This window comes from Urocitellus parryii, chromosome 2, assembly GCF_045843805.1.
Source record: "Urocitellus parryii isolate mUroPar1 chromosome 2, mUroPar1.hap1, whole genome shotgun sequence".
NCBI lineage: Eukaryota > Metazoa > Chordata > Mammalia > Rodentia > Sciuridae > Urocitellus > Urocitellus parryii.
In genome coordinates, this window is record NC_135532.1 from 139,131,747 (window position 1) to 139,154,882 (window position 23,136).

General features: G+C 33.5%; 2 protein-coding genes across 4 annotated transcripts in view; one reads left to right on the top strand and one right to left on the bottom strand.

Moving 5' to 3' along the window:
* The window catches only part of Mfn1 (mitofusin 1), a 40,761-nt gene extending 25,893 nt beyond the window's left edge, over positions 1-14,868 (top strand). For 2 of the 3 annotated variants that reach the window (XM_077795316.1, XM_077795315.1), the window contains exons 13-18: positions 364-466; positions 608-837; positions 3,400-3,552; positions 4,427-4,623; positions 8,529-8,663; positions 10,509-14,868. In XM_077795316.1, the coding sequence (XP_077651442.1) occupies positions 364-466; positions 608-837; positions 3,400-3,552; positions 4,427-4,623; positions 8,529-8,663; positions 10,509-10,587 (897 nt within the window). In that variant the 3' untranslated portion in view covers positions 10,588-14,868. Of the gene's footprint in view, positions 1-363; positions 467-607; positions 838-3,399; positions 3,553-4,426; positions 4,624-8,457; positions 8,664-10,508 lie in introns of those variants that run through there. The other variant, XM_077795317.1, reaches the window with a different exon arrangement.
* The window catches only part of Gnb4 (G protein subunit beta 4), a 47,370-nt gene continuing 35,149 nt past the window's right edge, over positions 10,916-23,136 (bottom strand). The window contains exons 9-10 of the mRNA XM_026382916.2: positions 21,856-22,072; positions 10,916-19,109 (exon numbers count right to left, since the gene is read on the bottom strand). Coding sequence (XP_026238701.1) covers positions 19,003-19,109; positions 21,856-22,072 — 324 coding nt within the window. The 3' untranslated portion in view covers positions 10,916-19,002. The remainder of the gene's footprint in view (positions 19,110-21,855; positions 22,073-23,136) is intronic.

Here is a 23,136-nt window from a genome sequence, read left to right on the forward strand (position 1 = left end):
GCACAGAAAACTGTACAGAGTGGGGCTGGGGCTGTAGCTCAGTAGAAGTGTGCTTGCCTGACATGCATGAGGCCTTGAGTTCAACCTCCAGCACCACATGAAAAATTGAAAAAAATCTTAAAAAGTTGTTTAATATGTTAAATTTTTTTTTTTTAAAATGTGTTTTTAAAAAACTGTACCGAGGGGCTGGACTGGAATGTAGGTCAGTTGTAGAGCATATACTTAGCAAGTGTGAGGTCCTGGGTTCCATTCCCAGCATCAAATAAAAAACCCACAGAATTTATCCTCAAACATTTAAGTCCTTATAAAATGTATATATTTTCTGGAGAAAAAAATAACATGAACATCTACCATTGTTAACAGGAGTTAAATAAGCACATCGAAGATGGTATGGGAAGAAATTTGGCAGATCGGTGCACCAATGAAGTCAATGCCTCAATGCTTCAATCCCAGCAAGAAATTATTGGTAATATTTATATCTACAATATCATGTGTGGTTTTGTTTTCTTTCTTTCTTGGTAAACGGTTTGTTTTCCTTTGGATATTCTTAGAAGGTTAAACATTACTGTTTCTTAAAATAAATGTAATAAAATTTTCTTCTTTCCAGAAAATTTGAAGCCATTACTTCCAGTTGGTATACAAAATAAACTTCATACATTGATCCCTTGCAAGAAATTTGACCTCAGTTATGACCTAAATTGCCATAAGTTATGTTCAGATTTTCAAGAGGATATTGTATTTCGTTTTTCCTTGGGCTGGTCTTCCCTTGTTCATCGATTCTTGGGCCCCACAAATGCTCAGAGGGTATTGCTTGGATTATCAGAGCCTATCTTTCAGGTATGTATCTTTGATTTTACCAGTTGAGACTCCCTTTTCTTATTTTACTTGTGCAATTTTCTCTACTCAAACTATCTTCTGCAAATCTGCATGTTTTTAAGCTAATATCTATCTCTAACAGCCATTTGAGTTAGGTATGCATTATAAGGGATAGCCAATTCCAAAGTGTTTACCCAGTACTCTTTATATATATATATATATATTTAGTTGTCAATGGACATCCATCTATCTATTTATTGTGTTGAGGATTGAACCCAGGTCCTCATACCACGGAACCACAACCCCAGCCTCTACCTAGTACTCTATTATAGATAGTTCTTTTTAAAGGATTTTTAAAAAGATTTCATTTTCAGACTTCACATGAATTGGAATAAATGCAAACACTTCAAAAGAAAAACTTAGAAATTTAATAGTTTTAATAATTTTCAAGAAAATTTATGAAACTGTAAATCCATCACTGTTATCCCATTTTTGAACATTTCTGTCATCCCAAAAGGATCCCATATGCCCATTAGTCAGTCATCATTCCTACCTCAAGCCATACCCCAACTCCTCTGTATGGTTTTATATACAATACAATTTACATTTAATACCAGTGCACAAGAGATTTATTAGTTTGTTCTGCCAACAAAACACTGAAATAGCCAAACTGCTAACTAATAAGAGGACAAAATAAAGTGAGGAAAATGCCTCAAACAATTTTTTTTTGGTTCTAGAGTTTGAACTCAGGGGCAATCTGCCACCGAATTATGTACCCAATATTTTTTATTTGGAGATAGGGTCTCACTAAGTTGCTTAGGATAGCCTTGAACTTGAGATCTTTCCTTCCTGAACCTCCCAAGTTGCTGGGATTATAGGCATGCACCAACACATCCTGCTTTCAGAATAATTTTTTAACTATAATTTATACACACACACACACACACACACATTTATATACACTTGGAGGGGGATGTAGCTTGAAACAAAATTCAGTCATTATTCCTATCTCTAGCCCTACCATTAATCACTTTCTAATTGTATATCAAGGGATACGGATTTGCCCTGTCTGGGTATTTCCTGTGAATGGAATCATGTAACACATGGCCTCATGTGACTGATTTATTTCATTTAATATAATATTTTCAAGGTTTTTCATTATCATATTGTTATAGCATGATGTATCACTATTTCATTCCTTCTAACAGCCAAGTAATATTCTGTTTTAGATAAAACATTTATCGATTCATCAGTTGAACATCAGGATAGGAAGTGATTTAGGGCCTTTAGGAAAAATGCTGCTATGAACATGCATGTATCTGTTTTTAGGTGGACATGTGTTTTCACCTTTCTCAAGTATATATCTAGGTGTAAAATTGCTGGATCACATGCAAATTTGTGTTTAACTTTCTGAGGAATTGCCACACAGCTTTCCAAAATGGTTGCACCATTCCCACCAGCAGTGTATGATGGTTCTAGTTTCTCAGAATATTTGTCAACACTTGTTATAGTCTTGTCTTTTTTAATTCTGGTGGATGTGAAGTGGTACCTCAAAATACTTTTGATTTGTATTTCCTTTAATGATTAATGATTTCTGACATATTTCCATGTACTTATTAACTATTCATGTACCTTCTTTTGTGAAATGTCTATTCAAATCTTTTATTCTTTTTTAAATATTTTTTTTTTTTAGTTGTCAATGGATCTTTATTTATATGTGGTGCTGAGAATTGAGCCCTATGCCTCTCACATGCCAGGCAAATGCTCTACCACTGAGCCATGACCCCAGCATCCCCACCCTTTTTTTTTTGGTATATTCTGGGGATTAGACCTTGGAGTGCTTAACTACTGAGCTACATCCCCAACACTTTTTATTGTTTATTTTGAGACAGGGTCTGGCTAAGTTGCTGAGGCTGACTTTGAACTTGGGATCTTCTTGCCTCAGCCTCCTGAGTCACTGGGATTACAGGCATGCACCACATGCCCAGCTTTTATTCATTTTTTAATTGTATTGATTTGTATTGAGTTTTAGGAATTCTTTATATATTTTGGATAAAAAGTCCTTTAATCAAATACGTGATTTCCAAATGTATTTTTCCAGTCTCTGGTTTGTCTTTTAATTTTCTTTGGTTTATTTTGTTTTGAAGTCCAACTTATTTATTTTTTTCTTTTTTGAGGATTGTTTTTTGATGTGAGAGATTTTGGAGGATTTTTGGTTCTGGGAATTGACCTGGGGCTGTGTGCATACTGTGAACATGCTCTATCCTACTGAGTTACATTCCAGCCCTTTTTTTACAAAAAGGTTTCAATTTCTATTGAGAATTATTGTTATAGGTAGACTCCATTGTATGTTATGAATATTTATTGTTGTTTACTATATCATTTGGTCCATGTTATAGAAAATAATTTTTAGTCAGTTTTATTTTTTTTTTTTCATGTTTATAGTATACTCATTATTTGGGGTCATTTTTAAAATTGTTTCACTACTATGATTTTAAAAGAAATTTTAAAATCTTATAAATGTGACTATTTCATTTATACTTACTTCTTTAATAATCTCTTTTTTCCTCCTAAATTTATCAGCTTCCTAGATCATTAGCTTCAACTCCCACTGCTCCCACCAATCCAGCAACACCAGATAATGCGTCACAGGAAGAACTCATGGTTACCTTAATAACAGGATTAGCTTCTCTTACATCTAGAACTTCTATGGGCATCATAGTTGTTGGAGGAGTGGTAAGAAATGTTATTTTTAGTATAATTAAAATTGAATTTGTTGCAAAGTTGCCTATTAGATCATGAAAGGAAAGATTTTTTTGTATTTTCAAGTCCATAAAGCAATAAGAAAATAAATAGGATAAAAGTAATAAATGAAGAGTTTCACAAGTCTAATCTTAAATTTTAATAATACATAAATGCTTAGGAAAGAACCATTATCATCTGGGCAGATCCATCTACTTGTCTGTCTCTGTCTGTCTGTTTATCTGACATTGGTGGGGATTAACCCCTAGATCTTACATCTACTAACCAGGTGTTCTACCACTGAGTTGCACACATTCCCACCATGTCCGATTTTTCAAACAATGCTTCTTTACTACTTTCATACCACAGCAGACAAAAAAATGATATTTGTATGATGAAGTAATAATAAAAGATTGTAGATCAGTGGAGAACAAAAAAAGAAAAAAGGGAAGATCAGGTGCTTTGTTTAGCCTTCTCTGAATATCAAGGGAATCTGTCTTAAAGTATTAAACATTATTTATTGTAGTAGTTCTTACATGTTAAAAATTTATATATATCATTAATCAGCACATATATGTGGTTGTTTTGGTTTTTAAATCTCTGACCTAAATTAAAAAATTTATATAATTTTTTAGTGCATCAACTTAAAATATTACAGGTTTTGAATGCTCTTCCTGATATATATGTGCTGATCCCTTTTCCACCTGATTGTCTTTTGGTAACTTCAGATTTTCTTATAGAAAAGGAATATGCATTTTTAGAAACTAGGTACAATTCAGGGATCTTTAGGGACCCCACAAGCGTTTTAATATTTTCTCCCAACTGGCATTTTTTTCTTTTCAGAGTAAGCTGTAACTTTATCTTACAGATTTGGAAAACTGTAGGCTGGAAACTCATATCTGTTTCGTTGAGTATGTATGGAGCTTTGTATCTTTATGAAAGGCTAACCTGGACTACCCATGCCAAGGAGAGAGCCTTTAAACAGCAGTTTGTGAACTATGCAACTGAAAAACTGCAGATGATTGTTAGTTTCACAAGTGCAAACTGTAGCCACCAAGTACAACAGTAAGTGGAAATATGCATCTTTCTTTTTAAAAAACATTCTTTGAAATATGACATATATGCAGAGAATGAAAATCGTATAATCACCAACCAGGTGGAAAGATAGAATGATACTAAACCTCACTTCTGCGAACTCCCCTTCCAATCACTATTCTCACCATTCTTCTGATATATTAGATTTGAACATTTGGAAATTGGTATATAGGAAATCCCAAGAACTCTGCTGGGCTTTCAAAAGATAGTTCTTTAGCACATTTAATCTGAATCTATATTCCTGTGTTTGAAATATTTGTGGTTTCTTAATTATGAAAACTGAATGAATTATTAGCATTTAACAAGTGGGCTTAATTATGAGCAGATTCCTGATTTTATAATAGACATAATATTGTGTTTACTCTTATAATTCAAACTTGTTAGTGTAAATGTATTATTTTTTAGATCTCAAGAAAATTTTATTATAACATAATAAACAAATACCTAGTCTATCCAGTTTCTGTTTTTCTACATCTTGAATATTTATTTCATTGATTTAAGGTATATGGAACTCCCCTTAGGTCAAGGCACAATATTATGTATTTGGATATAATTGAGAGCAAGATTTAAAAGCTCAATATATTTGCAGTTTAATGAAAGAGAACATGCACATAATTATAATACAAAGTGAAAGTGATAGGTAGTGTGAGAAAGAAAAAGCATTCTTGAAATGTGGGGCTTAAGCATTTACTTAAAGCATGAAAGTCAGTATCTTTACTAAAGGATTGATATCAAATGAGATTTGAACATTCAGAAAAGTTAAGATCAGACAGAAAATAATGCAAGTCAGAAGTAAAAAGAGAGAAAAAGGGGCTGGGATGTAGCTCAGTGGCAGAACACTTGCCCCTTACATGTGAGGTACTGGTTCAATCCTCAGCACCATATAAAAATAAATAAATAAAGGTTCATCTACAACTAAAAATATATATTAAAAAAAATAGAGGAAAGGGATGTTATCAGGAACATGAAAAGAAAATGTCAGTGTGGCAGATGTATAAGGGAGATGCAGGTGAAGGTAACAACCCTAGGACAGGGCCCTGCTATTACAGGGCTTGGGATTTGGATAATTAAGAATCCTGGGAGTGGGCTGGACTTGTGGCTCAGTGGTAGAGCGCTTGCCTGGCATGTGTGAAGCCTTGAGATCAATCCTCAGCACCACAATATAAATTAAAAAAATTTAAAAAGATCCATTAACAACTAAAAAAAAAAAAAAAAGAATCCTGGGAGTGATACTGATAACTTAGCTCTAAAACAAATAATTTTGCAGTGATGTGGTATATGAAATGGTTTAGACTATGGAAACAAGAATTACAACAAAGTTATGTCTGTTTCAGACATAAAATTAAAGTCTTAACATAATTAAAGCTGTAGAAAATAGAACATGGAGGCCACATAGTTCAAGGAACTTGTTCATCCATCCATCCATTTATTCATTAAATATTTTTTGAGGTCTTATTTTATATGATAGCTTTAATTTTAATTTATTTTTATTAGAAGATCTTTTCTCTAATGAAGATACCTGGACCTAATAAGGAAATTTGGTTCATAAAAATAATGTTAATGTAGCTTTCTATTCTCATTTTTTTTTCTTACTACTGAATATTAAACCCATGGAGCTACATCTCAAGCCTTTTTTTTGTAATACAAAGGCTAGCTTTGAACTTTCAAAGCTGGGTAGCTGGTGTTACAGGCATGTGCCACCATGCCCTGCTTTTTTTTTTTTTTTTTGAATCATCAGGCATTGATTTATTTCCTACCATTTTGATAATTATGCAGAGTTATGGAAAATAAAGTTGAGGATAACTTGATCTTTCTTTTTTAGAAGACTTTACATTACAGTGGAGGCAATCTCAAATAATTAGTTAAAATATACTAGGTGAATATTAATATTTATAACAGTGAAAGAATGAAACATGCTCTATTTGTCTGATACTGGGATTTGGTGGAGTGGAGAAAAAAAAGACCAGGGAAAGGATGAAGATGCACAGGAGAATAGTTGCACAGAAAAATGAGTAAGTTAACTGTGTTCTGTAGGTGCACACACATCAGAAATATCCTGATTGGAAAAATATAAATATTGTATTTACTAAAGCTAATGTATTAACCAGCATTCAAATTAGATTTAACCCTTTAGTTTCGGAAGCATGATTAAATTTAGATATGATTTACAGTATTTTCACTTACTTCATAATAGTTCATAGAATTTTTTCTTTCTCAGTCTCAATTTTTTTTTTTTTTATTTTAACTGAGCAAGAGAATAGGTTTATTGTGCTTCTGAAGAAGTACAGCCTTCTTTTGCCTGTTGGTAGCTCATTTGAATTCACAGCCATATAGCAGAGGTTATATTATGTCTTTGAGCATTTATTTGTCTAGAGGCCAGATAAAATTAAGCTTACAGTTACAGTAAGTTTACAGGTGCCATATCTTCCCTCATATCATTTGTAGCGCAGTATTCTTTGATTCTTTTTTAAAAAATGTTTTAGATATACATAAAAGTAGATTTTTTTAGATATACATCAAAGTGGAGTGTAGTTTTATATAAATACATGGAGTATAACTTCTCATTTTTGTGGTTGTACATGATGTGGAGTTACACTGGTCATGTATTCATATATGAACATAGGAAATTTATGTCCGATAAATTCTACTGTCTTTCCTATTCCCATTCCCCTCCCTTCCCTTTATTCCCTTTTGTCTAGTTCAGTGAACTTCTGTTCTCCCCGCCCCCTTATTGTGTGTTAGCACTTGCGTATCAAAGAGTATTAGGCCTTTGGTTTTTTGGGATTGAGTTATTTTACTTGGCATGATATTCTCCAGTTCCATCCATTTATTAGCAAATGCCATAATTTTATTCTTTATGGCTGAGTTAGTCCATTGTGTATATGTGCCACATTTTCTTTATTCATCTATTGAAGGGCACTTAGGTTTGTTCCATAGTTTAGCTATTGTGAATTGAGCTACTATAAACATTGATGTGGCTATGTCACTGTAGAATGCTAATGTTAAGTCCTTTGGGTATAAACCAAAGAATGAGATAGCTGGGTCAAATGGTGGTTCTATTCCAAGTTTCCTGAGGAATCTCCATACTGCTTTCCATAGTAATTGCACCAATTTACAGTCCCACCAGCAATATATGAGTGTACCTTTCCCTCCACATCCTCTCTAATACTTATTATTACTTGTATTCTTTATAATTGCCATTCTGATTGGAATGAGTTGAAATCTCAGTGTAGTTTTTTTTTTTATACCTTTATTTTGTTTGTTTATTTTTATGTGATGCTGAGGGTTGAACCCATGGCAAGTGCTCTACCACTTAGCCACAACCTCAGTGTAATTTTAATTTGCACTTCTCTAATTGGTAGTGATGTTGAACATTTTTTCATATATTTGTTGGTCATTTGTATTTCTTCTGTGAAGTGTTCGTTCACGTCCTTTGCCCATTTATTGATTGGGTTATTTGTGGTTTTGGTGTTAAGTTTTTTTAATTCTTTATATATCCTAGAGATTAATGCTTTGAGGTGTAGGTGGCAAAGATTTTCTCCCATTCTATAGGCTCTCTCTTTTTGCATTCTTGATTCTTAATGATTTAGATGTTGTTTTACAACTTTTCTTCTGATTATGAAAACTTCACGGCGCTGGGGATGTGGCTCAAGCGGTAGCGCGCTCACCTGGCATGCGTGCGACCCGGGTTCGATCCTCAGCACCACATACCAACAAAGATGTTGTGTCCGCCGAGAACTAAAAAAGAAATAAAATTCTCTCTCTCTTTCTCTCTCTCTCTCTCTCTTAAAAAAAAAAAAAAAGAAAACTTCACATTGAAGCTTCCTCATTTTAGAAGATGTTCATGGCTACTAATTTATTTTTTTAATTTTAAGAGAAATGGCTACTACTTTTGCTCGCCTGTGCCAACAAGTTGATATTACACAAAGACATCTGGAAGAAGAAATTGCTAGATTATCCAAAGAAATAGATCAGTTGGAGAAAATACAAAACAATTCGAAGTTCTTAAGGTATTTAAACTTTTATTCTCAATAATGTGAATATTTAGTGGTCTCATTACCAAAATGTAATTATATAAAATCACGAATGATTTTGAAACTTTTTAAAAAATTTTTTAAAATTTTGAACTTTCTGTGTTTAAATTAAGATCTTCCATATTTAATTTCATGTTTACTAATTTCAATATAAGCTTTTTTCAACAAGAGAGAATATCTGAATTAAAAGGAATTTTATAGACCCAAATTTACTCTGTGTTAGGCCAAATTAGTCCCTTTTTAGAACAGAAGTTCTGTAATTTAAAGTGAATTTTTAGTCCATTATGGTCAGGACCATAAATTCTGTTCTCATTGGGGACTGTTGGGTATATTTAAATCTGAAGCAACAAAAATAAACTAGTTTTCTGATAAAATGTATGTTTCTGGTTTGATATTTTAATTATGGATTGTTTGAGATCTAATATAACTTCCTTTTGGGGCAAGACTGGAAGTGTCACAGTCGGGTTTATACTTAGCAGTTTGTACCTTTAGCTTTCTTATTTATTAGCTAACCTGCCAGCATGTCTGGGAAAATTGTTAAGCACCATCTAAAAATGCTATCACTACTTCCAGGGAACATACAGTTGCCTATGCTTAGAGTAGCTTAGTAGCCCCTATTTACAAATTGCAGGAACTCTCTTTGTAACCAGAAGTGTGGGAACATATATTTGTCACAGACCACATAATAATGTTTTGGTCAATGACAATGTACATATGTAGTGGTAGTCCCATGATTTCATAATGCAACTGAAAATTTCTATCCCTAATATCATAGCCATCCTAAGGTCATAATATAACACATTACTCATGTGTTTGTTTATACAAATACTAATCCTTATGTTATAATTGTCTACTGTATTCAGTACAAATTTTTAGCCTAGAAGCTGCAGTAGGCTATGCCCTATAGCCTAAATGTGTGGTAGGCCATTACCACATCTGGGGTTGTATAAATAAGCTCTGATGTTCACACACACAAAAATCAACTATTGATAAATGATGTACTTTTTAGAGAGTATCCCAGTTATGCAAGGCATGCTTCTATGCAGAGTCTCCATTGTTAATAGATGAGGCTCAAGCATTTGAGTAGAATTTAATTTAACTTGCCTAATGCTTCAGCACGGTGACCTGAAGAAATATATTCAATGGCGTTTATGGCGTATTTACATTTACTCAGTGTGATCTCAGTCATGGTGGGCAGAAACAAAACAAGACCCCCTTCCTCTCTAAAATAGAGAATAAGCAGGCACCCACCCACCCACCATGCTCTGGCATAGCATGTGAATGGGAGGTACAAGTCTATTTCTCTGATAGTTTTAGTTACAGTTTTCCTCTATTACTATAGGCGATTTTATTGCATCAAGTGTGATTCTAGTGTTGAGAAAATATTTTTGGTCTATCACGGCCCAGGAACAAATACCAGCTTCTCTGCATGTACATAAAATGACTTATTCAGTATTTTGTGGCTTACTTACAAGGAGTTTTCAAAGACAGTCATAACTTTATGTGACTTAAGATGTAATTCCTATGTAAGATGATATAACTCCATTGTCTTCTTATATTCCAAATCTTTTTCTTTATAAGTTTTTGTCTTTTATCTCAGTAAAGGTGTTTTTAGGTCCTAGACATTGAAGTCTGCATTCATTGTGAAGTTTCAGTGGCATATAACAGTGAATATTCTGGAAAGGGTGGGTAACAGTCAAGGAGTTCCAAAGAACCTAATAATAGCTGGTTAGCAAGTTTTTCTTTTTAAGATTGGCAAGAATGAGGCATTTTTCTCATTGACCTTTATGATAATTAAAGTTTTTTTTTTTTTTTAACTAGAAATAAAGCTGTTCAGCTTGAAAATGAGTTGGAGAATTTTACTAAGCAATTTCTACATTCAAGCAATGAAGAATCTTAAACAATAGAGGTTGTTTTGGTGAACGTCATGGGAGGAAATGGAACCTGGAAGATTGGGAGAGTTGTTATTTTTATGAAATGACTTCAATATGAATTATACTATAACTAAGTGGCAAATCCCTGTGTAGATTCTGGTAATGATCTATCCCAGGGTGTTCGCATTTCAGAAAAGTGTTAGGAAATGTTCTTTGTTTTAATTTGGGATAAAGACTAAGTTTTTTGTGTTAAATAATGAATTAGTTAAAAGCAACAGAACCAACTTTGTGACCCCTGAGGGGTGGGTCCTTGAGCTCTTTAATTGGGGCTTTCTTTGTTTTTGATTCTGAAAAACTCTGCTTCCTGGTATCCAGGAGTTAGAGAGTGATCCTTTCATCTTCTTTCTCAAAACTAATTTTTTGATGCCTTCTTTAATGGGAATAGTCAACTTTTTGTTTTGTTTTATAAGCTCCATTGTTCTTACCTCCAAGGAGTTTGGAATGTTCTTGAGTGTCCTATTTATGCAGGTTACAATCACTTTTGCCATTATGGCAAGTATGTAAACCACTAATAAATTTTTACCCCTTCTTTTATTCCCATTAAAACTGATGTTATCAATTTGTTATTATAGTCACTTATAAAAGTATCTGAGTCTAAATAGTTTCCTTATCTGTTTTCTAAGAAATATTTTCAACTTTGCTCCAGTTAGGAGTCCAGTAAGGAAAGCTTTTCTATCTTAGTTGGAGGAATAGAGTTTGATGTGATAAAAATAGCCAAAGATATAGGAGGTCTGCATTTTGGTTGATAACAGTAATGTTTAAAAGCTATTCTTCAGAAGGCACTTGCCTAAGGTAACTGCTGGATTATCCCCCACTGGAAGCTTTTACTTGTATTTAAGTATATGAATTTGCTATGGCTCCATTAAAAATTAATACTGTAATTTTTTACCTTAATGAAATGTTCATGGATTCAAGTATTATATCTGCTTCTGTATGAAAAACTGATTGAAACTTATATGGGAATATTTTAAAATGACATTCTGGGATCTTGCTGTAAAAAATAAAAATCAGCATCACCTAGACGCTTGTTGAAATGCAAATCCCTGGGAACATAGTGCATTTGGCCAGGTATGGTTTGATTCTTTTTTGTGGAGGGTAACATTTCAGCCTTCTTTTCTTACATTAATACTCGATACTTCTTTCCTGTGCCTTTTAAGGCTCCTGAATACTAGTTGGTCTTTTCACAACACATAACTCTTTATTTTTCAAGATATTTGAAGGAAACAATAACATAATTTAGGCCATAGAAGCCTTTCCAAAACATTTGTTATGCAAATCAGATATTAGGATGCATTATTCAAATTTAAATACAAATAACTATTAGTTTTTACCATTTTTTGCTGATTTATAACCCCAGAAATGGTACAGGCAACCAAGTGGAATTAGGTGACAACTGTAACAATTAGGTTTCTAAGATCGGGTACTTACTGCTAATTTAGATTACAAGTTATATGAAAGTACTTGAATTTTTGGTATTACTTCATTAGTACAGTACAGTGGTTCTTAAAGTTTGGTCCCTGGATCATCAATATCACTTTTGAGCTTATTAGAAATATAGATTCTCAGGTCTCAACCCAGACTATAAAATCAGATACACTACATTTGGGGCCCTAGCAATTTTTTTCCTCTGTTACTGTATTATAGTTGTACATAATAGCTGAGCTCATTTTGACATCACTCAGGCATGGAATTTACTCCATTTTAGTCCTTGGTTTCCCTACTTTGCCTCCCTCCTCCTGTTACCCTTCCTTTACTCTACTGGGCTACCTTTCACTCATTTACTTTTAATTGGTGCTTTATAGATATAAATAAGGTGGCATTCACTGTGGTCTGTACATGAACATAGTGTAATTTTGTTCCACATTTCCTTCTCTTTGTTGTCCTTCCTCCCACTCAATTGCCTCCTCCTCTGCTGAGCTGCTCTCTATGGTATCCTAGCCCTTACCCCCACTTTTCCCTTACTTTGCTATAGCTTCCATATATGAAAAAAAACATTAGACCTGTGATTTTCTTCAGTCTGGCTTATTTCATGTAGCATATTGTTGTTCAGTTACATCCATTTACTGACAAATGCCATAATTTCATTCCTCATGGCTGAGTAAAACTCCATTGTGTGTATATACCGCATTTTCTTTAACCATTTCATCTATCGAAGAGCACCTGGGCCGATTCCCTATCTTGCCTGTTGTGAATTGTGATGGTATAAACTGATGGCTGTATCACTCTAGTAACCCAGCAATTATTTTAACAAGCCCTCCAGGTGATACTGATGTTTACAATAAAGTTTGGGAACCACTGGTATATTGTTCTGGTATAGTAAGTTTTCCCATCACTAGTTTGAATGTAGTTTCACCTAATCAAGTTTGAAAATGTATGACTTGGAAATGAAACACTAAAATAAAGAAAAAGAACTCTTATGCTTAGATATAAGTGCATTGATGACAAGACTGTGAATTAAAAGTTATGTAATTATGACTGGTATGGTTCAGTTATTACACATATACTTTGTTATTTGTGTGTTTGCAGGATTATTTATAAACTTTGTATAATCTTAAACTTCTTACAAAACATTTTTATGAGTGTGCAATCTTGCAAGGTGAAAATAAAACCTGTTTGCCAGATAGCTGATAAGTGTAGCATTTATACTAGTATTTAGTGAGAGTTACTCTTTCATTCTTAAATCATTTTTAATCATGGCAGACATACAAGATTATCTTGCAGTGACTGGCACTTATGATTGCATTACTGTTTAGTTCCCCTGGCCAGATACTGAAAAGGTGAGTAAGATGTCATAGACCACCACTGGGGGCATATTTTGAGGGTTTTTTCCATATGGGATGTGCAATTTACAGGTACTTAGTATTATTCCCTGGACAAGCAGAACTAATATAACATTCTCAATTTTCTCAGTAATCTTCCCTTAAAGCTGTGATGAGATGAAAGTAAAAAACATGTTTTAATCAGTACTATAAGTAGAATTAATTATATAAAAATTATACAAAATGGAATTAAATTATCATGGAAGGAGTTCTAGGGGAAACAATGACTTTTGCTCTTTAATGATAATCTGTGGCCTTTGAACAATAAGCTAGAAGTTTACAATGTTAAAGGGTACGTGAGTAGCACTCTTCCTTGCTTCTGCAGCCTGTTCATTTTTTTAAAGTTGGCTATGACACCTGGTGGACACTTTTCCTTTTTGTTGTTGTTGTTGTTGTAGATGGACACAATATTTTTATGTAGTGCTGAGGTTTGAACCCAATGCCTCACATGCATTAGGCAAGTGCTCTGCCACTGAGCTGTATTTTTCATGAGGAAAAAAAATGCTATTAAAATTATTTTAAGGGCTGGGGATGTGGCTCAAGTGGTAGCGTGCTCGCCTGGCATGCACGCGGCCCGGGTTCGATCCTCAGCACCACATACAAAGATGTTATGTCCACCAAAACCTAAAAAAAAAAAATATTAAAATTCTCTCAAAAAATTATTTTAAAATTTATTTTGTTTTGTAGATAGATATAAAGATAGCATTCACTGTGGTCTGTTTATACATGCAGACTGTACTTTTGTTCCACATTTCCTCCTCTTTCTTTCCTTCTCCCTCTCAATCTTCTATTTTGTTGACCTTCTCTCTGTGGTATTCTATTGTTTCTCCTATTGCTTAGTTAAAGAATTTAGGGCTGAGTATGAAATGCTGGATTTGAAGTTTAGTTCTGGGTCTTAAATTTTTTAAATCCTAAAATTTGACTTAAAAAATATAGTGAACTCTGGTTAAAAGCACTTTTATTGATTACAATATCAATTCACAACACATTATTTCACAAAGCAACTATACAAATAAAGGAATAAATCACTGTAAGAAAGATCAATGAATACTGTTAAATCATGTCACAAGTCCACAGTTGTATAGTTTAAAGCTTTTATAAGAGGCTTTAATCTAGCAAGTTTACCTTTTCCAAAATTAAACATACTACTGACATTCATAGTCAATTTGCCACAAGTGTGTAGATAACATCTAGGTGAAGAAAAACATTTTCAAAATTCTGTAACAAATTATTTTAATCAACTTGACAGTTGACATAGATGCCTTTGGATAAGAAAATGCAAATGTTCAGATGCTTCTTTGAAAGAAAACAATAGGATAGAGCACCATTGTGTAAAAGACAGAAAGGCTTGAAATATCCTACCAAGTATATCACTGAAGTTATGTTAATTAAATAAATATGATGTAAGATTTTGTTGGGTACATTTAATATGAGTTCGAACACGTTTTTCTTAATGTTGCATTATCATACTGTATTTTACAAAATCATTGTACTTAAGAAAAGTGACTTTTTAAGAAAGTTTTGTCAACATGTAAAACATTTGCTAAAATACAAGGTGGTACCATCAGTCTGATAAAATTTAAAACAATGCTAGCATAGACATTCTAGAAAATATTTTAAGGTGTACCTATTTTAACCAATATTTTAAAATATAGTACTGAATTTGAGCCAACACAAGATGAATAACAAGAAAAACTAGTAAATCTGAAGTATATTTCATATCTACTTAATCCAATTTAAGATAACAGTTTTATTTATGGGACTACATTTCCTCATTAAAAAGACGGTCTCACCTGTGGATGATTTTAAAAATTCTCACGGGAGGTAAGAAACAACTTAAAATTTTACTTCCCACAGTGGCAAAAGGGAAATGTGAAGCTGAACATAATTACAAGCCTGACGTAGGTTCTAAAGATTCTAGAAAGAACATTCATTGCTAAAATGACAAGGAACCCATTTAGGGGACTGTTTAATCAATTTTTCCAAGTTAAACTCATCAACAATAAGGAACACGTATTGCATTATAATTTAAAACTTTAGACATTCACATCAATTCCTAAATTTCCCTGAACATTTTCACTTTTAAAACCAGCAGGGTTGGAGCTCAGTTATATATATAGCAATGGCACAGCATTTTTCTTAAGTTTTTTTTTTTTTTTTTTTTTTTTTTTTTGTAGTTCTGTATGGACAGAATGCCTTTATGTGGTGCTAAAGATCGAACCTGGTGCACCTCACATGCTAGGCAAGCATTCTGCCACTGAGATACAGCCCCAGCCTGGCACAGCATTTTTTTTTTTCTTTTTAACCAACAATCTGTCACCTGGAGAAAAGAACGTTTAATAGTTTAAAATCCAACATTTCAGAAACATCTACATTTATTATCTCAGGGAAACTAGCTTATACTACCATGCAATATTAATCAGCTCAGCTAAGTCTAAATTGAGAATTGCTTACTAGGTTCTCTAGCTACTGAAATACTAAGCCCATACCTCTGCCTCTATGAATTTAGAATTCAATATGGTGTATCACAACTTAAATTTTGAGCTAGGAAGGACCTTGAATATTTGGTCAAACACTATATCTGCTAAAAATGAATCCTGTCCAAAGTGAAGGAAATATCCTTGCTGATGACAGGAACTGCTTTCTTGAGCAAGGATTTGGGATGATTTGCCTGGTGATTATGGAGCTTTAGAAAAGAACATGTTCCTTTAAAATATTCTTGCCAGAGGGATATTGTGCATGTGTGTGGTTCTACTACTTAGGAAGCTGAGGAGGATCCCTTGAAGCCCAGGAGTTTGAGGCCAGCATGGGCAACATAGTGAAACCCTATCTTGTAAAAACAGACCATTCCCTAAAGATCTCAAAAAGCAACTCTTTGATATAAAGAGTCTACATGTCACCTGCTGAGGCACATTATGTTTACATGTTGCTTAAAAAGGTAAAGAAGAAAAACTAATAGGTACCAGATAACTGCAATGGTTTTTTTTTGTTGTTTGTTTGTTTTTGAGAGGGGGGCCAGGAATTGAACCTAGGAACCCTTAACCACTGAGCTATGTCTAGAGCCTTTTTTTTTAATTTGAGAAAGTGTTTCACTAAGTTGTTGAGGCTGACTTTGAACTTGGGATCATCCTGCCTCAGCCTCCAGAGTCACTGGGTTTCAGGTGTGCGCCACCACACCTGGCTGCAATATTCCTGATGATGCAAATTCTTTAAAATTGAACTGGCCATATTTTTAAACCTTGAAAAACTTAAGATCCAAACTGCAATTATATACTCTGATTTTAGGAAGTCTTATGCACAAAAACAGAATTAGAAATTCAGCTGAACTCAAACTACAAATAAACAGATCTAGCAACTGGAACCCCTAGCACTAGAAAGCTAAAGGTTTCATAAGGTAGTTACTGTTGTAATTACACTACTTTTTCACCAACTGGTCCTATGTACAAGTGTTCAGTTGTGGTCAGTTTTCAGTTGTCTAATACGAGAATTGCTTTAAATTCTCTACACAAAGAGTAACATTAAAATAAATGTCATTTAAAAATGTTAAGACCATAGGATTCTAGCATGTATTATGTTTTTCTGACTAAAGTCTCTTGTTTCAATAACTTTTAGCAGAAGATAACATACATATGTACATATATATCTATATACACACATATCTATATAAGTTTGTGTGTATATATACAGTTACTATTACAGAAGTGCTTCCTTGAATGGTATTTTAGAATGAACTACCTTTTTTTTGGAAATGGATATGTTCCTTTAAAATGTGGCTTATCTCAAAGAGCTACTCTTTATGAAGTGATATAAATAGTTCACAAATAATAATAGCAAAAAGTTGACAGTGATACTAATTAAAATACAAATATACACTCACACCTGCCATCTACAATATTGTTTTGGTCCTTTATCTTAATTTGCCTTTATCCTTTTATTCTCTATTATCAACTGGCCTTAATAAACAAAACTGACACTGATTTCATTGCAACTAATGCACATTTTAGCACATTCATAATATAAAAATGAAAATTTATAGGTACAATTTGGGTGTACTTAGATTAGGGTTACAGGTTATCAAAAGTTAACACACAACTATCTGAATACACAAATATCTGAACAATAACTTAACAGTTTACCAAGTTACAAAACAACAGTGCACTGCTATATATCAGAATAACCCATGACTTAAGCATCAAGCAAGACTAACAATCTTCTATTGTCAATCATCTTTAGATCTACTTGTAGGAAAAAAATCAAAGAAGTGAAGTATTATTGTTTAGATTGGTGGAAGGGACATTGTAGTAACTGACCTATTATACTTTTGACAAGTAGAAGAATTGTGTGGTATATTTTTCTGACTTTCAGGCAAAAGCTGCTTAGAATTTTTTTTTAAATTTTGCTTTCAAGTAGAATCACTTAGACATAGATAGTCTTTGAAGCAAAACCACTTAGAAACCAGTATTTTGTGGGATTGAGAGAAGATTACTATAGGAGAGCAAAAAGCTTAAATGTTTCATTTTAAGAATTTGAGAGAATAGATATAAACTATCAAATAAGATTTTATATTACATAGACAAAATTCATAAAGCCACCTTATTACATAACAAATCAGTGCTAGCAAATAGTTGAAGTTTATACTTCTCTGAAAAATGTTAATGTTGTCACACTAAATTTTTCATCTAGATGTATGTTAGTAAAGAATACTAGGACAGAGTCTTTAGATGCAGGGACAATCCAAATGTTTATCAAACTTCTGAAACATAAGTAAACCCCTACAACTTAGATCCAGAATATGAAATCAAGAGGAAGGTGCAACTCAAGAGGAAGGACTACTCAAAAGTGGCAATTGATCATGATCAGTCTTTTAAAATGCCAAGAATTATTTATATGCTAGTATACTTTTTACTAATATAATAAATTCTAATGAAGTTTCTTAGAGATGTCCAAAATGTCAGAGTGAAATCTCTATCTCTGGCTATTATAAAGTGAGCACTTATTTAGACTGACATCATGGCAAAGAATGCACTAATGATTCCCGTCTTCTACCCATGCTCTTAGTAAGCAATCAGTATCCCTCTCAGATTAAAAAGCAATTCAGGATTCAAGGGGACTTCCCTCAAACAGCACACACACGTACAGTATCACTTCCATCTATTATTGTGCCTTCCATTACAAAACTCAAAAATGTGACATTTCTTATGTATAAAAAGTTTAAAATGTAGTTCTTACCAAATGCAAACACAATGACCAGCTGCTATAAAGTGTACATTCTATCCTACATAAAGAAATAATTAAACTCAGTACGAGCAAAAATTCCTCAATGTTAAATTCACCCAACTTCTCAAATTAATACACTTGGTCCTTCTGATTTTCACAGGTACCTTGCCTTGCTTGTTTCCCCCATTTTTTTTTGTAGTTTCCCAAAAGCTGCTTTTGTATATAATAACTCAATAGAAAAATCTTCACCTGCAAATAAAAGGTAGATTTTTTTTTCACAGCTATAGGCTGTAGTATTGATTTCTCCAGATTATCAATGGAGAACAGAAAATATGTATGACACTGTTAATTCCAGATTCTAAGAAAACTGTCCCAAGATCCTGTTGCCACAGCCATGCCATCATCAGTCACACCTAAACAGCTGACACGGTTGTCATGACCAGCGAGGACACCTAAAAAAAATAGTTCAATACAAAGTTAGCAACCATCGTTTTAGTATTTAAAAAGTATGTACACAAACATTTTAAAGGTATGTACCCTGCTATGTACTCTAGCAGGGTAACCAGGTTCCTTTGAGTGGGCAGACCGAAATAAGTTAAGACGTATGTAAAACACACCTTTTTGTATTATTTGAATTGTTGATATATACATCAATTTGTTTTTAGTTTTTAAAAAAACATTCTGTAATTAAGCTATTTTATATCTAGAAAAACCACAGTTTACATCACTGATATATTCATGATATTTCAATTTTGCTACTGAGCTGTGCTTTCAACAAAAATAAAATTTTAAGTGAAGTTCAATGAAGTAGACTTTTTGTTTTACAAGAACAAAAACATGAAAGTTGCCTTCTATCTCTATTTCCAATACCAACTATATATATTTCTAGAAAAACTGAAGTTTACATCACTAATATGTTCATGATATTTCAATTTTGCTCTCTCCATATATAGAGTTTATTTTGTTATCCACCAAACATAACTGTGGTTAAAATGTTGGTTATAACTCTAAACCATTCAACTCAATGAACTTTTATTTCATCTTAAACTCACTTGATATCCTGATCACTACACAGGATAAAATGAAGTATCCATTTTGGAGAGGGTTTGGGAATGAGAAATGTAAAAAAAAAAAAAAAAAAAAAAAAGTTTTTTTTCAGTACTAGGGATGAAACCCAAGAATGCTCTACTACCAAGCTACCTTTCCAGCCCTTATTTTGAGACAGGGTCTCACTAAATTATCAGACTGACATTTAACTTGCAATCCTCCTGCCTCAGCTTCCCAAGTTGCTGGGATTACAAGTGTGTACCACCAAGCCTAGCTATAAAGTTTACTTTCTAATGGCTCCCAGTTTTTTTTCCCTAAATCAGCCCTCAAACCAGCAGCTAGATTATGCATTCCAGGTAGAAAAGTAAAAGATGCATCTGGGGTGGAACATGGCTAGTCCAAAGAGGGGCAAAGGCTGTAAGTTATACCACAGGTTCCCCAGTGAAAGCCTGGCTAGATCATCCTTTAGTGAGCCCTACTGTCATCGCACCCAACCATAGCTGGATATATGGAGTTTCAAATAGTTTTGGTGCCTCGTAAGTATGAACAAGAAGCCAAGAATCACTAGTCTTTTAAGGAAATAATCCAAAAATAAGGACAGGATAGAACAAAAAATGGGAACATAGAAAAAAAAAACAATTTGGAAAAACAAAAGACTATGCTTGAAGAAGAAAACCTTAAGAAATAATTCACTAGTAATCTCAAAGAAGCAGAATACATCAATCAGGAGAAAAATAATAGATGCCATAAAAATGAGAAACAAAAACAGCTCTTAAAAAGATGGCAGCAAAAATGGAAACCAACACTTAAGGGTTGAAAGAAAAGATGAAGATTCCAGCAACTCAGGAGGCTGAGATGTGAGGATCCCAAGTTCAAGACCAGGCCCAGCAACTTAGAACAACATCATATATATAGTTTATCCTTCAGCAACATAGAAGACCATTAACTCAAAAAAATCAGAAGGACTGGGGATCTAGCTCTGTGGTACTGCTCAAGACCCTGGATTCAATCTCCAGAACCACAAAAGCAAAAGTTCACCAAATACCCAGTGCAATGGATGAAAATGGTTCTACTCAAAGACAAAAGAAAATCTGAGGATTCATTAGTGACCAGCTCATCAGAACCAAAAAGATAAAATCTAAAAAAATCAACAACTCCAGAGAATACAAAAATACTGTATAGCAAAGGATGTCATTTATACCTCATTGTTCAGTAGTAAACACTTCTTAAAAAGTCATAATTATATAACACACAATGCTGTTGTTTATGAATGTAAACAAAACCAGCTGTAAGGGAAAACTGGAAGATGGGAAGCATGTGACTACTGAGGGAAGAGGGATGCTAAGCCATACCCTTGCCATCCATGACAGTAGTTCAACAGAGAATGCCTCAAAGTTTCTTAAAAAGAAAAAAATATCAAGTAACAGCAATATAGTCCTATTTAAAGATATGGAAATAAAAATCTAAAGTAGCTAATTTGGAAAGTGGAGTATATGGGTTAGAGTCAAAGATAACAAGTCACATAGAAACATTCAATTGCTTAAATATAATTTAAAGTAAAATTTTGATTTTTTAAATAGGAAGGACAGCAGAATAAAACAGACACTACTATTGCTATATGTATATACGTGACTGTACGACCAATGTGATTCAGCAACCTGTACACTCAGAAAAAGGAGAAATTATACCCCCATTTGATTCAAATGTATGATATGTCAAGGTCATTGTACGGTCATGTGTAACTAATTAAAACAAATTAAAATTGCTTTAACTTGTTATTAACCACAGTCCCCAATGTGGCTTGATTGTGTACTCTAATATTTGGGAACCTGCAAGGGAGAAATCCGAGAATGAGACTAAAGGAAGATAATAGGTCTATATTCTATGCCCCACAAGATCTGTTCCAAGAGGAAGACAACCCACAGCAGTTAAACTACTTCCTGTCAGGTTTTTAGAAAACTGAGATTTATTATAAAAATCATATTCATTATTCATCTTTATACTGAAATTTAGCAAACAAGAAAATATTATGGAACTTAATGTTACTCTTCAGAACCTTAATAAAAATACAGACGATAGTTTGTAGGTCCTCTCAAGTGTAATGACAATGAACACGAAGGCTCTGAAGCTCCTGGGGACTTATTTACCAACCTGCACGATCTCCTTTCAGCGTGTCCCATACGTTACAATTAAAGTCATCATAACCAGCCAGCAGGAGGCGCCCACTTTTTGAGAAAGCTACAGAAGTGATTCCACAGATTATATTGTCATGAGAATACAACAACAACTCTTGGTCTGCTCGGAGGTCAAAGAGCCGGCAAGTAGCATCATCGGAGCCAGTGGCAAAGGCATATCCATTTGGAAAAAACTAGAAAGAAAAGCAACACACATTTATTCCACATGTGTACATGAAAATCATGGGAGGCAGTACAATAACAGACTGGGTCAAGGCAGATCTAGTCTAGAATTCCAACTTTGTTACTTACCCTGTAAGTGACTGCTAGACACTAAAGAGTTTTAAATATTCTGGGCCTTAGTTTCAGAGTTACGATTGAATAAAATGACATATGCAAAGCACCTAGTCCACTGTTCAGCCCATAGCAAATGTTAATAAATACTGGCTCTGCTCCTTTGCTATGTTTATTAAAACACTGAAATCAACAGGGGATAGAGCAGGGAAGTGCTGGGGAAGTGATACTGGTCAAATTATATTGTTACATTGTGTAAAAAAACACTTAAGTCATGTATTACTATTTACAGAATAAGGTGGCATGTGTATTTAAGTATAAGTGCATATGTGTGTGTGTGTGTGTGTGTGTGTGTATGTATACATATATATATATGAAGATTTTTGAATATTTGGATATTTTGAATATATATAAAGAAATATTCCAAAATCATATTATGAGATATAGAAAAGATTTTATAAAAGAAAACATAAAACATTACAATAATACTAGGCAATAAATGAGTAATAAAGAAAACTATGTATGGTTAGTTTGTGAATAATATTTCTGATACTGGGACTATACAACAATGACTTTTTTACAAAGGTAAAATCACATTCTATATGTTTATCAGCCATCTATATTATTTTTTATGGACAGATTTATTCATGATCTTTATGTATTTTCTTCCTTTGGGTTGTTATTTTTTTGATTTATGGGAATAAATGAATGTAAATTCATCTGTTTTCTTGCTTCAAATGTTACTTTACAGTCTTATTGTTTGTCTATTAATATTGTTTACTTTAAAAATATGCAGCACAGGAGGCTGAGGCAGGAGAATCACAAGTTTGAGGCCAACCTTAGCAACTTAGTGAGGCCCTAGGCAACTTAGTGAGACTCTATCTCAAAGTAAAAAATAAAAAGGGATGGGATATTGCTCAGTGATTTAGCATCCTTGAATTCAAGCCCCAGTACAGAAACACAC